Below are 15,000 nucleotides of genomic sequence, written 5' to 3'. Positions count from 1 at the left end.
TATATATATATATATATATATATATATTCTATATATCTTTCACATATTACATATATATATATATATATATATATATATATATATATATATATATATATCTTATATATATATGTGTGTGTGTGTGCTTGTGTACTTTTGTGTGTATGTCTTGGTTTTTTGTATATGTGATTGTATGTATCTGTTTCAAAGAAACTGCGCAATACATTATGTCAATTTGTGATAATAAGGCAAAAGTCTTAGTTTCCCTCCCTTCTAATCTATAAATACACAAGCAGGAGAACTTACACACTTCATGTTGAGCTGCCTCAAAGGAACTGATGTTGAAAGAAGTCGAGTGACTCCTTTTATACGAGTGACTGGCGATAACAAGTTCACTCATAAGGTCTGATATTTGGTACTGACAGGTATTTGATGATCAAGGTCTGAAACGACTTTTACGAACTTGTTAATTTCTTCTCTTACTGAAGTAAATGTTGATCGATATTTATTGTCACATCATCTTTAAATAGATTATTGTAGGTTTTAAATATGCTAGCATCATAGACGCCAGGCCCTGAAGCCTTTCTTAGCCAATCTGGATTTTCGGGTGGAAATATGTCTAGAATCTAAGGTGACCTTAGTTTCCACTTCCATATGATGTCTTCTTCCCCCCCCCCCCCCCCGTCCCTTAACCTAATCTACAGTAGATTGTCTTGGTTTGATTTGATAGTTTCTATTGCGGTTTCCTTCTTTCGGTTAAAATAAAACATATTTTTTTTCAGGATATCATTATAACTCTCTCTCTCTCTCTCTCTCTCTCTCTCTCTCTCTCTCTCTCTCTCTCTCTCTCTCTCTCTCTCTCTCCTTCTCCGCTTTCGTCATCATACAATGGTATTTGTGCTATTTTAATTTTATTCGAATTAGAAAGGAAAACAGAACTATGATCTCTGGTTTGATATTCCTAGAAGACATTGCTAATATAGTGTTCCATTACTTACTGTGCGTTTGAGAACAAAAAATTTGCATACACACACCCACACACAGACTCACACAAACACATACACACACACACACGTACACACACATATACAATATATATGTATATATATATATATATATATATATATATATATATATATATATATATATATATATATATATATATACATATATATATATATATATATATATATATATATATATATATATATATTTATATATATATATATATATATATATATATATTTATATATATATATATATATATATATATATATATATATATATATATATATATATATTACATATGAACAGTTGACCAACAGCTAGGTAACTGCATCAATAGTGACGTCACTGGCATCGGTGAAGATGAGAGGGGCATGAGGCATGAGAAAAGTGAGGGCAGCAAAAGTTTTTAGGACTTTGTTTGCATTACAGAAGGCTGCTTCTTGAAGGGAACCCCAATTCGGGTCTTTTGGCTTGTCGTTAAGGGAGATGTAGAGGAGGGCGAAATTGATGGTGATTGCTGGCAGGAATCAGTGATAATAGTTGATCTAGTTCAAGAATTCATTCAGTGCTTTGACGGTCAAGGTTGTGGGGAAGTTTTGAACTGCTGCTACCTTCTCAGGGAGGGTCACCGCATTACTCCTTTAGGAGTGATGTGGTGCACTAAGAACGATACTTCGGTGACACTATATGCACACTTGTCGTACCGGACTACAAGCCAGTTCCTTTTGTAGGCGGTTGAGCACGATGCATAAGTGTTGGAAGTGTTCCTCTTTGAAGGATGAGAACACAAATGTGTTGTCCACGTAATATATACAGAATGGGAGGTCCCCTAAGAAGGAAATCATGAGGCGGCGAGTAGTTGCTTCAGCATTATGAATGCCAAAATATGAATAATTAGAGGTTCATGTATTGAAGGTGGTGGTGATGGCGGTCTTGGGGATGTCTTCTGGGTTCAAGGGCATCTGATGATATCCCCTTCAGATGGTTGAGCATGGAGAAAGCCTTCGCTTTGTGTAAGTAGAAGGTAACATTGGCAATGTGTGGGAGGGATTAGTGATCTGGTTCTGTCTACATGTTCAAGAGGCTCTAACCCTTACACTTATGCAGGAGCAATCTTTATTCAGGACGATGTGTAATGGTGACATCCATGAGTTTGAGCCCTTTTTGCAAATGCCCATTTCTTCCATTTCGGTGAACGTTTTGTTTAGCAGTTTAAAAGCGATCTGGTACCAGATGTGTGAATCTAGTGAACACTGTGTCTCTGTCATCGTGATATGGTGATAAATACCCTGTTTGGCCAAAACTATGGGAGTTTAGGGAAGTTTTGGACTGGAAACTTCCAGGAGCGACGTGTGAAATTCAGCTTAGGTATCCGTGGGTGTGCTGATGTGGAAATGAAGATTGAAAGGTGTGGGTTGAAGATGTGTCGACAAGTAAGAGGTAGAGTTCATTAACTGACAGTGAGTGACAACAACCAAGAGGTGTAAATGTGAGGAAAAATACTCGCTGAGGATTGGAAATGTGATTTCAGCTACAAAAAACTTTCAATTATATCTGGCACTTCCAAACGATAATGTGGCGGTTTTTCTAATTATCTGGTGGGTATTGCAGATCCGTTGGCATCCACCAGGTGGAGGTAGGCAGTCTTAGATAGACTACGTCGTGTCTTGGAGAGTGGCCTTGGCAGAAGAAAACGGCAAGTACCCGTGTCTGCCAAAAATTGCACTCCTGTATCTGCATTATGTGAAAAAAAAGATTATTGATAGTGGAGGCCACCATTACAAGTGATGGTCACTGACAAACGTTTACACATTTCTTCGCAGACCCTTCAGCACACCCTCACGTGGGTGTCTGTGTCTTACTGCATTCACATCAACTTCGGTCGATGTTGAATATTTGTCTTCTTCGTCAGGAATGGGGGCATATATAGGGGTCTTGAAGGTGGTGAAGTGGCTGTTCACAAGGGCATTGACTTGGTCATCAGATCCTTCATTGGCAATATATTAACATTGGGTATGGCAACACATACAGGTTTAAATAAGCGTCGTACCCGTAGATATCGTGTATAATCAGGGACGTATTCTTAGATAACCATAGATATCTGCACCCCCAATAGACCTTACCCAGTCTAATCCACCAATGGGGAAGGATAAGAGATGGGCTGTTACGTCCTACCACCTTACAGTGCTCCCATACGTCCCTGGTGCCTCATTCCTTTGTTGGCAGCTTCACGTTACTGTTCTATTTTTTTGTGGTGTGCTCTTTATCAGCTTATTTGAAGAATTTCTTCGTATGATGGCTTCCTTTTCCTCATCAAAGTTTAGTACCTACCTCTCTTTGCAGTTTGTCTTAGCTATAAATGATCTGTATTGCTAGGGGGAATAATTATTTAGCTTTTTCTATTGAGGAGGCCTGAGCGCTTCGAGTCTAACTAGCCTCGGCATCGGGTTTCGTACCTGATCGCTCTTGTTTCGTGTTTACTTGTTTATTATGTAAGTTTCATGTTAGCTAGTAGTCTTTTAGCATTGCGATGCTTATGGCTCTATAATTTGTCTTTTTGGGTTCGTGTCAGTTTTGGCTAGCCTAGCCTGGAGACCGTAAGTTTTTAGTCGAAGACGGACTTGCCGATGTCGTTTTGGTCTTTAGTTCCAGATTCGTTGACAGTGGTTTTTCCTCTCGGGGAGTTTTTTACTCAGTTATACTAGTTTTCTGAGTCTTTTGTTCCACTTGTTGGCATTTTCTCGGTATTCTGACCGTTTAGGTTCTTTGCCATCGTGCTACAAGCATTCGAAAATTTTCAGGGCTAGGTATGTGCAGTTTTTTGAACTCCCCTTTGCAAAGGGTGAACTCATTCCTTTGTATACAAGTCGGTTCGCTGGCTTTTCGTACTGTGATTTTTCTTTTGCCTTGTCGCATTCAGGCTTAGCTTATCCTTCGACGGCGTATCATTGGTCCGCCATGCTACATTCATTCGAGATTTCTCTTGTTGGGTAACAGCAGTTCTATCGAGTTCTCCTATGCTAAGGGAGAGCTCAAAATATCGGTGCGCTGACTCCTGTGTTCTGCTGTTTTTTCCTAGCCTCTGGGAACTTAAGATCGAATAGCATTTGTCTTTGTTTTATAACCCCATGTCGTTACTTACCTCTGTGGCTATTCTTTCCGTTACTGACATTGACCTTAATTTTCTTTTTATGATGCTGTGTTTTTGCAATTGTTTTTCTTGGAAAGCCTAGTCCCTTTGGGGTTCTGGCCCTCCAGAGTCATCAGCATGCCTCTTTTTATAAAAGAGTGAGTTATTAGACTGATGGCAGTGCCGGTACCTACGGCTTTGTCATCTCCGATGGCATTCCTCTTCTTAGGCACACAATAGCGATACATCGCTATTTACGGCCGTGTCACCTATAACGTCACAGCCTCCTTATATAGCATTACGTTTCTATGGAAATTATTGTCGTTTGACCTTGCCGCCTTTCTTACCGACACTGTCATTATTGGCAGCAGGTCTAGCCCCTTATAGGGGAATGTCTTTTATGCCTCTGCTTTAGGGGGAGCTCTGGGAGGCGACCATGCCGTTACTTATTAATGCCGTTACTAACGGCAATATATGTACCTTTACGGCATACGCTTAATTTTTCTTTTGAGACCGCCCTCTATAGGGTGAGAACTCTATTATCTGGTATGATTACAACTCCAAATTAACATAAGGACCTTACTTCTATCGTGGAAGGTTCCTTTATGTATATCAGCCATGGAAGTCTCTTTTACAAAAAGTCTTCCGGGTCTGTAATTAGAAATAATCACTATATCAAGTTATGTTTTTCTACCAATTTTTCCATTTCCTTCTGGGGGTGTGGATTGATTTTGTGATTGGTTATTTTACGAGTTTGATCCCTATTAGGGTTCTCTCGTGTGGAATGATTGATGAGTATTTTAGTCTTTGTTTACTATGGACATTCGCTCAGTGATCTATGCATCGATACTGTATCCTTTTGGGATCATGGCTTGGTTGTTTGTAACTAGCCTTTTCTCTACGGAGATATGGTGTCTATAATTCTTTTACGAGCATTCTCATCCCACCTAAAGACTTCTAAACACTAAACATATTTATTGGTGTTATGTGTATCAAAATCCCTTTTATCAAAGACTAATTCCTCCAATCTAACACTGTTAACAGGGGTTTGGATAAATTGACCTTTATCTCTTACTATTCCATTCCACCAATTGCAATTACACCATTTTGGGATTAATATTCCCTTTTGGGTGCCTTTATAGCATGTTACTAACCCATTCTTTTTCAGCAGTTGGTGATCCCAAGAGACAATCGTACTCATGTTCTTTCTCTTCTCCTTCAGGCGGGGTCTTCAAAGGAGATGCATTGCAGAGTACAGGTTTGTGCCAGGACTGTGAGGCATCAGTGCAGCCATAACTCCTGCAAGATCCATGCCAAGTGCCAGAAGATGAGGGTTTCAGTCTCTTACTGGGACCCAAAGGACTGCAGTCTGTGCAAAGATTTACACCACTCGGGGTGGATATTGAAGGATATCACTGAAGAGGATCGAGTCTTCTTTCAAAGATTCCTTCGTACCTGGGTGAGGGGATTTAAAAACAATATGGACCAGAAGGCTCCTTACCTTCCATCTATCGAGTGGAAGGATATCCTTTTCCCTATTGTGGCACCAGATGTGGTATTGGGATATTCTTAGCTTAAACACTTACCACCCGTTCGGGTAAATGTGGATGAGGCGCTAGGTGCGATGAGCCTCAACCGTGAGAATATGTCTACAGTTTCCTCTTTATCTCTTGGTAGAGAATCAGTCCTTTTGTCAACCATGGAATCAGTTGACAAGCCTCTTCCTACGGTAGATGATTCTTATCTGCCTGAGTTGGATAGTGATAGTGTGGCTTCTATTTTGGATTCAGTTTTTACCGCTGTTTCTACTACTACTACCACAGTGGCTTCTCTATCTACAGTTACCACTACATCTTCGGTGTTGGGTGCAATGTCTACTACTGTGCTTCCTTCTCCCATCGAGCCTGTGGAATCGAAACCACCCAAATTTCCTAGTAATTTGAACGACTCGTCTCTCCTAACTAAAATGAAGGCCTTCATGGAAGGGACCCAAGAATATCAAAGAATGATGTTCAAAGCCTTGCGAGAGAAGATTCAGGATTTGAAGCAGCAGGAGGACCCGGGTAAGGCTAAAGTCTTGCCTTCTCAGCTGCCTTTCTGTACTCAACAGAACCCTCGGAGGTACGTGGGTCATGCGGTACTTTCCGAGGGTATCTTCCACATTAGGGAATGGTTAGGCTCTAGGCCAGCAGCCGATTTGGAATTTTATCCAGATAGGGAGGCCTATCCCTTTTGCTATGTAAGGTTGGCTGAAGGAGTTCCTTTAAGAGATGACACTATCCCCAAAGAAACAATCCCTCTAGAACACACGAGCCCAGCATCTAGCTGTGAAGGAAATGAAGACAGCAGGGTGTATTAATACACAATTAGGTGCTTTTAGTAAAAAGTTAGCCACCTTTGTAGACCCAGATTCAATGGTTTTTCCTTTTGCTTCGAAAAGTTTCGTAGCTGTAGAACAGGCAATTAGGGAAGGTAAAACTTCTTCCGGTGCTGGAAGAATATAGGCCTGTGTCTCTTGTTCTTCCTCATGATGCTGACCATTGGATGGATGTCCAGTTTACTTTTTCATATGGTAAACTGGATAAGGATATAGCCAGTCACCAGTTTAATGAAAGATTGCCTAGGATTCCTGAACACTTTCTTAAAGCTGAATTGGAGGCTAGGGAGAGACATTCTGCCTCGAGGTCTCTTAAGTGTTTTATTGAAATGATGATTGGGAATTTTACTGATGCCCCAGTTTTTTCACTTTTGCCTAAGACTCATCTGGCTACCTTTATGAAGGATCTCGCTTCAGCTACCATATGTCATGAGCCAAAACATCTCATCGACGCTTGTATATGGGGAAAGGATCTGTTTCCCCAGACATTAGTGAAGGAGGTTTTGGATAAAGCTGTAGCCAAGAATAAGAGCCTGTTTCAGAGGAGGGGAATATCTTTTAAGAGAAAATTCACTCCTGTGGTAGAACCTCAGGCAAAGATGACCCGCAAACCAGCCTATCTCAGGAGGTCGTTTGCACCTACCTCTACAATTGCTCCACAGAACATTTTTGCCGCCCCTCATTCGGTGCCCTCACAGTCTTCATCTCTCAATTCAAAATTTGCATAGGGATCATCTTCCTTTTGATCCCTTAAGAGAGGAAGGGGCGGTAGGAAGCGTTCAGGTAGAAACGGTAGATCAAGAGTCCGGGGTCACAGATGTGGCAGAGGAGGCAGGGGTGCACATCCTCAGATCAATCAGTGAGAACATTCTGGTATGGGGTCGGCTGAACTTGTGTAAGTACTGGTGAGAGTACGGTCCTTTGGAACAGAGTATCATTTCCAAAGGCTTGGGTTGGAAATGAAGAAACAGCCTTCAAAGTGTGGAATATTTTTTGGGAGGTCAACACCTTTTTGGGGCCAGTAGGTACAAGTCTTATTGAAGCATAATGTTTTCCGCTGCTTGAGACCCATGAGTCTCTACAGTTTTTTCAGATGGTTTTTGGCATTTTCTGATAATTTCACACTTCTTCCCCTACCCTGGTTTCAGCCGGGAATGAATGGTTTATGTATTTGGAGCTAGTTCATTGGGGCTCAACATGGCTCTAAAAATTTCTATGAAGGTTATCGACGCAGTTGTTCAACAACGGGAGAAACTTTTTAAGTAGAGGCATGCCTGGACGGCTGACTGGTGTGAGATCCTTCAACACGGTAATTCACGGAAGAAACCACTCTGGTTACGAAGTTTCTGTAGTCCCTCGGATTACAGATCAACTTAAGGAATTCGAGACTGACTCCAGTTCAGGTCTCACAGTAGCTGGGGATTCATTACAACCTACAGTCTCATTCCCCTTCATACCTCCTAATAGAGAAGAATTAGTGAAGTCAATCCAGTCTCTAATCAAGTTGGGAACAACCACCAGGCAACGCCAGGAAAAGGTTCTTGTCTTTTGCAAGACGCCTCAGTAATGTATCCTGTCTTCAAAGCTCGGCTCAAGGAAGCAAGCAGACTTTGGAAATGGAGTCTCTCCAAAGTTCTCCATTACCATCAGTAGAAGACCTCAGTGTTACACCAAAGGTACCATCGACTGAGGTCTACTGTCAATAGAATTTCACAAGCAATTCCGTTGTGCTTTCAATCTCCAGTAGTTTTCTTCACATGGACGCCTCATTTGATGGTTGGGGTGGGGTGGGGGGGGGGGGGCGGTTACACTCCACTCAAGAAAGGGCAAGAAGGATGGTCTCAGAAATTTCTACAATTCCACATAAATATTCTGGAGACCTTGGCAGTCTTCTTATCCCTCAAAAAGTTTCCTCTTGAAGAACACCTTCACATTCCTTTAGGCTCCGATAGCAAATGATAGACCATTGCCTCAACAGGCAAGGGTTAATATCTCCCCTTCTATATCATTTTGTGTTAGACATCTTAACATGGGTTGAAAGAGGAAGGTGGTATCTATCAGTATTTCACCTTCACGGAGAAGGGGATGTGATTGAGGACTTTTTTTATCTAGAACATATCCTTCAGAGGCAGAATGGTCTCTAGATGGAAAACCATTTTCTTTTATGCAGGATCAAGTCCCTGGTCTTCGAGTGAATCTGTTTGGAGGGAGCCTTAATAGTAACCTCTCTGTTTTGAAGCACCAAACATGAATCTAGTAGCAGGGAGCATGGATGCAATGTCTCAGGCTTGGATTCAGTGGAAGAGGATCTAAATATTTCCGCTTTTCGCCTTTTTCATGAAGGATCTGAACGTTCTTCGGTTGTTCATCAGGATAATAGATTTGGTTGATTCTATATGGCTGAAGAGCAACTGGTGCATCTAAGAGTTAGAAATAACTCTAGTTACGTGCTTTTATCCAACTAGAGTCCATCCCGGCAAGTACAGAGGTCGGTTGTATGACTCATCATGGAAATCGGAACAACTTTCATTTTGTGTTTTTTTGCATTCGCTCTTGTAAGAGGTTCAAGATTCAACATGACAAGCTGGCGTTTGAAGAAAATTATATAATTTCCACTACCTTGACTTAGTGTGTAATGCCATGGGAGTAATGGGTTAAGTATGCTAGACAGAAATCTAGATTCTATTACCAGGGGTTTCTGTTTGGAGTTTCAACGACTCACATGCACAAGACCTAGCTTCTTCTATGACTTTACAGTCCAAATCAGACCTTGCTAAATACATTGTGGATATTTTTGTTTGGTCTACAATTAGGATATCTTCATTAAGTTTGAGAATGGTGGTGTAAGGTTAAGATCATTGGTTCCTTTGAAACTTATCTCTTGATCTTTGTATAAAGTGTTACAATTAATTTCTGAATTTGACACTTAAGCCATATCTTAATGTGATCTGACGAGAAAAGTGAAATTTTTAGTTGCAATGGGCTCTGGTGCTAGTGATAGAGAGTTTATGACTTTCTCTTGAGATTGAGGTCATATAGAATTTGTGGATAACGGTGAAGTTAATCTATATCCTGGTCTTACTTATCTGACTAAGAATGAGCCCCACGCTAAATGATGCGGACCGTGGAAAGTAGTTTCCCTCCTAAGTATTCTTACTCTGAAATCAGACCAGTGTTAAGAACTTATCTTTTATGAACAGAGCAATTCTATGGGGGTCAGTTATTTAAAGGTGAAATAGTGAGATCAGTATTGTCTCTGAAATAGGTGTGAGCGAAGATGTTATAAATTTTAAGAAGAGCGGGCCTGGCTTGTATGCCGTTAGATCATGATCCTTGGAAAGTGGCTTCTTTGTTGAACCTCTTGCAGTATATGTCCTTTGAGGATCTATAGGCGTATACTGGTTGGAAGTCTACCAAGGTGCTCTTCAAACATTATTTGAAATAATTGGAAAGAAAGAAGTCTCTTTTTGTGGTGGCAGCCTGTTGTGTCATCAAACCTGCCGCATCGGCGTAGCCCTCAAAGTGCGTCCATCTGCATTTTTCCAGCTTATTTCTCTTAATAAGTAAACTATAGGTTTTTGTTTCAGGATCTCTAAGATAAATTTTTTTTTGGATTTTCAGGATTCATCATTGTATTACTGAATATCGTATGTACCCCTTTAACGATAGTATATCTATTTTATTATAGGTCAAACTATAGTTTTAAACTTTGTGTTTAGTTTTAAGACTATATTTATCACCTGTCTGACTTTGTTTTGTATTACCATAAGCTCCTTTAGGAAGCTATGACAGGTTGGAACATTTTTCCCTCATGGCACCTTTTGTTCTATTATCCTGGGGATGTATTGTTGGGTACAAAATATGATCATGATCCCTATGCTTGTGACATTATTGATAATTATTCTTTGCTCTACTTTTGCAAATAAATGTTTGTAAATTTATATATGCCTTTTATTTAAGCACTATTTTTAAGTGGCAAAAAAATTGTTGTACCAGTCTTTTTTAACCTTCCTGGCCCTGAAAAAATTGTACCGAAGGTAAGTATTTGTTCCATACTTTTACTCATTGAGTTTGTTAAGGTTTTGCTGTTTGACATCTCTTCATAAAGATCAGATGTCTTTTTTCCATGGTGGAGGGTGATGATCTAGTAAGATCCGCTTCCTTAATAGGCCATCATACTTATTGATACAGCTTTATTACGGTTCAGGAATAAAGGTGAACATTAATACCTATGCTCTGACGGATTATTCCGGATAGCACATTCCAGTATGGGGACCTTCACCCGCGTCCTCCTACTGAGTAAAAGGTAATTCTCTGGCACACTTCCATCAGGACGACATGGCTTGAGCCCTAAAAAGGGATTTTTATGTAGGAAAAATCTATTTTTGGGTGAGATGGCCATGTCATCCTGATGGCCCACCCGTTACTGTGTCCCACCCCATTTCCTCGTAAGAATCTTCTTTTTCACAGTAGTTCCGCTGTGAAGTGGAATGAAGCGCCGGGGACGTATGGGAGCACTGGAAGGTGATAGGATGGGTAACGACCCCTCTTTTATCCTTCCCCTTGGTGGATTAGACTGAGTAAAGTCTATTGGGGGTGCAGATATCTATGGTTATCCAAGGATACATTCCTGATTATACACGATATATACGGATAGTCATTCTGGGGGTTGGAACCCCATGATACCTGATGGTAATTCTCTTGCAATATCACTCACAGAAATATTATACAGTAGGAAGCAGCCGAAGGGAACTTCCATCAGGACGACATGGCCATCTCACCCAAAAATTTATTTTTCCTACGTCAAAATCCCTTATATATATACTGTATATATATGTATATGTATATATATATATATGTATGTTTATATATATATATATATATATATATATATATATGTATGTATATATATATATATATATATATATATATATATATATATATATATATATATATATATATATATATATATGTATATATATATATATATATATATATATATATATATATATATATATATATATATATATATATATATATATATATATATATATATATATATATACACACACACACACACACACACCCACACACACACAGATACCCTCATACACACACATACACAGATACCCTCATACACACATACACAGATACATCATACACACACGGATACCCTCATACACGAACACACACACAGATATCCTCGTACACACAGACGTACGCTTGGACCTGCACCACTGGAGATACACGTATCACTTTCTGCTTGGAGGGAGTGAATAAATAGAATGCTATTGGATGTCTGATGTTTGCCCTTGGAGGGTGATGCTTGCAGCTTCAGCTTTTATGAACCTCGTCGATAATCTGCTTGTGAACAATTTGGATTTTGTTAATGAATTCTTTCACGAAAGGTTATTGGCCGTGTATATCAATATAGTATTGGTTAATTTGCCCCTAATTGCATATTCAAAATTTTTGATCCGCTGTGGATGGTACTGTTCCTCAATACACGAGTTTGTTGGTTAAACTTTTTATATAATCTAGTTTCATATGTATATATATATATATATATATATATATATATATATATATATATACATATATATATATATATATATATATATATATATATATATATATATATTCTCACGATGCTGGCTAGAGTAGAATAAATAAATTACTAGTGTATTTTTATTCATATATTTCCTTTTTTTTTTTTTAAGAAGTGAATAGCCAGCCTGTGAGGTGAGTTCCTATGATATAGATATAAGTTTTGTATCCAAAGTACCTAAGACTTACGTTGTTAATTTCATATTCTTTATTCAAGTCACTATATGTAAATTTACGCTATTTTTAAGAATGTACTTTTTATTCCATGTATTTTTGTTACAAAGTGTTATATAACCTTTTTAAGAGTGCAATGTGACCCATATCAGATATGAATGAGGGCTTATGTAAATTTCTTTTTTTTTTATAAGGTATTGCGTCATGTTTGTGAGAAAATACACAATTCTTATATTTGCCAAGATTTTTGGAAAGTTCTCGAAAACCCCAGTAGTAGATTTTATTATTTTTCTATATCCAGGACAAAGGTGGCCGTAGCTAGCTGAGAGAGATTGCGTTAATATGCATTCGAGAGTTGCCTGAAATCGAGGTTCGTTCCCTAAATTTTTGTGAGAAAATACACAAATCTTATATATATATATATATATATATATATATATATATATATATATATATATATACAGTATATATATATATATATATATATATATATATATATATATATATATGATAAATTTTGCAAATTTTTATGTGTTTTTCATATTCAAATAAGCCATATATATTTTTGATACATTAATGTCTGGATTCTCTTAACGACCTCGGGATCAGAGCCCCAGGCGAAATCACACAAAGACAAGAGCTTGGATCCGGCCGGGAATCGAACCCTGGTCGGCAAGCTTGTATAGACAGTGACTAAGCCACTTGTAAATTTATGCTATTTTTAAGCAAGTACTTTTTATTCCATGTATTTTAGTTACAAAGTGTTATAAAACCTCTTTTTAAGAGTGCAATATGATCCATACAAGATATGAATGAGGGCTTATGTAATTTTTTCTTTTTTATATTTTTATAAGGTATTGCATCATGTTTGTGAGAAAATACACATTTCTTATATTTGCCAAGTGTTTTGGAGGGTTCTCAAAAACCCCAGTAGTAGATTTTATTATTTTTCTATTTTCAGGACAAAGGTGGCCGTAGCTAGCTGAGAGAGATTGCAATATTATGCATTCGAGAGTTGCCTGAAATCGAGGTTCGTTCCCTAAATTTTTATCCAGTTGATAACTATGGCATCGCTAGAATATTCTAGAAGTTACTAAGTTCACATATAAATTCCACCAGGAATGCATAGCAGCAGAGGAGAACCAGCTTGTCACATGAATGAGCCAAAGTACATCTCTCTCTCTCTCTCTCTCTCTCTCTCTCTCTCCCGTGTACGCATAGTGTGTCCTCTCCAAAGTGATTTTGCCCACCAGTGTATATCGTGTGTAGTGTGTTAAAATGTCGCTGAGAATTTACCCGACATTTTGAATTTATTGTGTTGTGGTGAGAGTTGGTATTGTGTAAGTGTTTGTAACTGGCCCTGTGCCAGTAAGAAACGTAAAGTATATTCGTATCATTCCTGGTTAATTTTGCGTGCGCTGAATACGCAAGTTTATCAATTACTTTGTTATATCTTTGATAAGTGTCATAATTTATTAATTGTGTAAAATTTAATTCCAAGTGAAACAAGAGATTGTATTATTTTCATAAGTATTATTTCTTTTGTCTTAGTCTAAAGGTTTTATTCAGATTTAATATTTTAAGTCAAGTGATTATATAATTCCCGGGGTGTAACATTTCTTTTGTCTTAAACTGAGTTTTGCTCAGACATATCATTTCAAGTGGTTTATTTTTATGTAAATTCTTCCAAAGTGTTGTAATTTATATAGAATAAATTAATTTTTGTAAAGAGGGTATTATTTCAATCACAAGTGTTTATTTCAGTACTTGCTCGTATCCTGTCAAAGAATTGAAGTAATAGTGGGTTTTGTGTAGTTTTGTTTTGAGTGTACTTAGGAGATGTTTGGATATTGAGTGTTTTATATACTGCTGTCTGGAACGTATATACCCGTCTAAGAGCTCTGGTATCTATATATATATATATATATATATATATATATATATATATATATATATATATATATATATATATATATATATATTCTATACATTTTTAAAAAGTTCCTTAGAGAAATAATATATCCGTTTTCAATTATTATGGAAACGTTTTTCAAAAATAAGAATACCTAATGAACAACGTTTACTAACAATGGCAAGCTATTGAAAAATGATGTCAAAAGAAATTGAAATATAATTTGAATATTTTCTTGATATATCATAACAGTTTTGTAAAATAAAGAAGAAAACAACGCTAGAAAGTATATCAAGCAAATAACTGGTAACTATCAATAGGTCAAAGCAAGTTGATCCAGATCAGGTTAAGAGGGAAAGAAGACTCGACACCGAACAGGAAATTTCAGTCTTATTTCAACCAGAGCAGACCTGATTGGTTGAGGAATACTTCAAGAGCGGCTTTCTTTGATGCCTGAATACCAACAGTGATTGATTTACAGGTGATGTGGTGCTGGACAAGATCTAGAGAGAAATATACTAATTAACATTTACTGCAAAGTGAGAATAGATTAACAATTTAGTAAAAGTCGTTTTAAGGTGACCTTGATTATCAAATACCTGTCAGTACCAAATATTAGACCTTATGAGGGAACTTGTTATCGCCAGTCACTTGTATAAAAGGAGTCACTCGACTTCTTTCAACATCAGTTCCTTTGAGGCAGCTCAACATGAAGTGTGTAAGTTCTCCTGCTTGTGTATTTATAGTTAAAATGGCAGGGTAAGACATTGGCTGGTAACTACAAATTTACATTATGTTGCATAGTATCTTTAA

The 15,000-nt window shown here is 37.9% G+C and overlaps 1 protein-coding gene across 1 annotated transcript in view; it reads left to right on the top strand.

Annotated features, from left to right (window-relative positions):
- The first annotated feature begins 14,762 nt into the window (after positions 1-14,762).
- The window catches only part of LOC137620335 (cuticle protein AM/CP1114-like), a 1,487-nt gene continuing 1,249 nt past the window's right edge, over positions 14,763-15,000 (top strand). The window contains exon 1 of the mRNA XM_068350569.1: positions 14,763-14,905. Coding sequence (XP_068206670.1) covers positions 14,897-14,905 — 9 coding nt within the window. The 5' untranslated portion in view covers positions 14,763-14,896. The remainder of the gene's footprint in view (positions 14,906-15,000) is intronic.

This window comes from Palaemon carinicauda, chromosome 26 (genome assembly GCF_036898095.1).
Source record: "Palaemon carinicauda isolate YSFRI2023 chromosome 26, ASM3689809v2, whole genome shotgun sequence".
In the NCBI taxonomy this organism is placed as follows: domain Eukaryota; kingdom Metazoa; phylum Arthropoda; class Malacostraca; order Decapoda; family Palaemonidae; genus Palaemon; species Palaemon carinicauda.
Note: the sequence above shows the minus strand (reverse complement) of the source record. Positions and strands in the feature narration are given on the sequence as shown.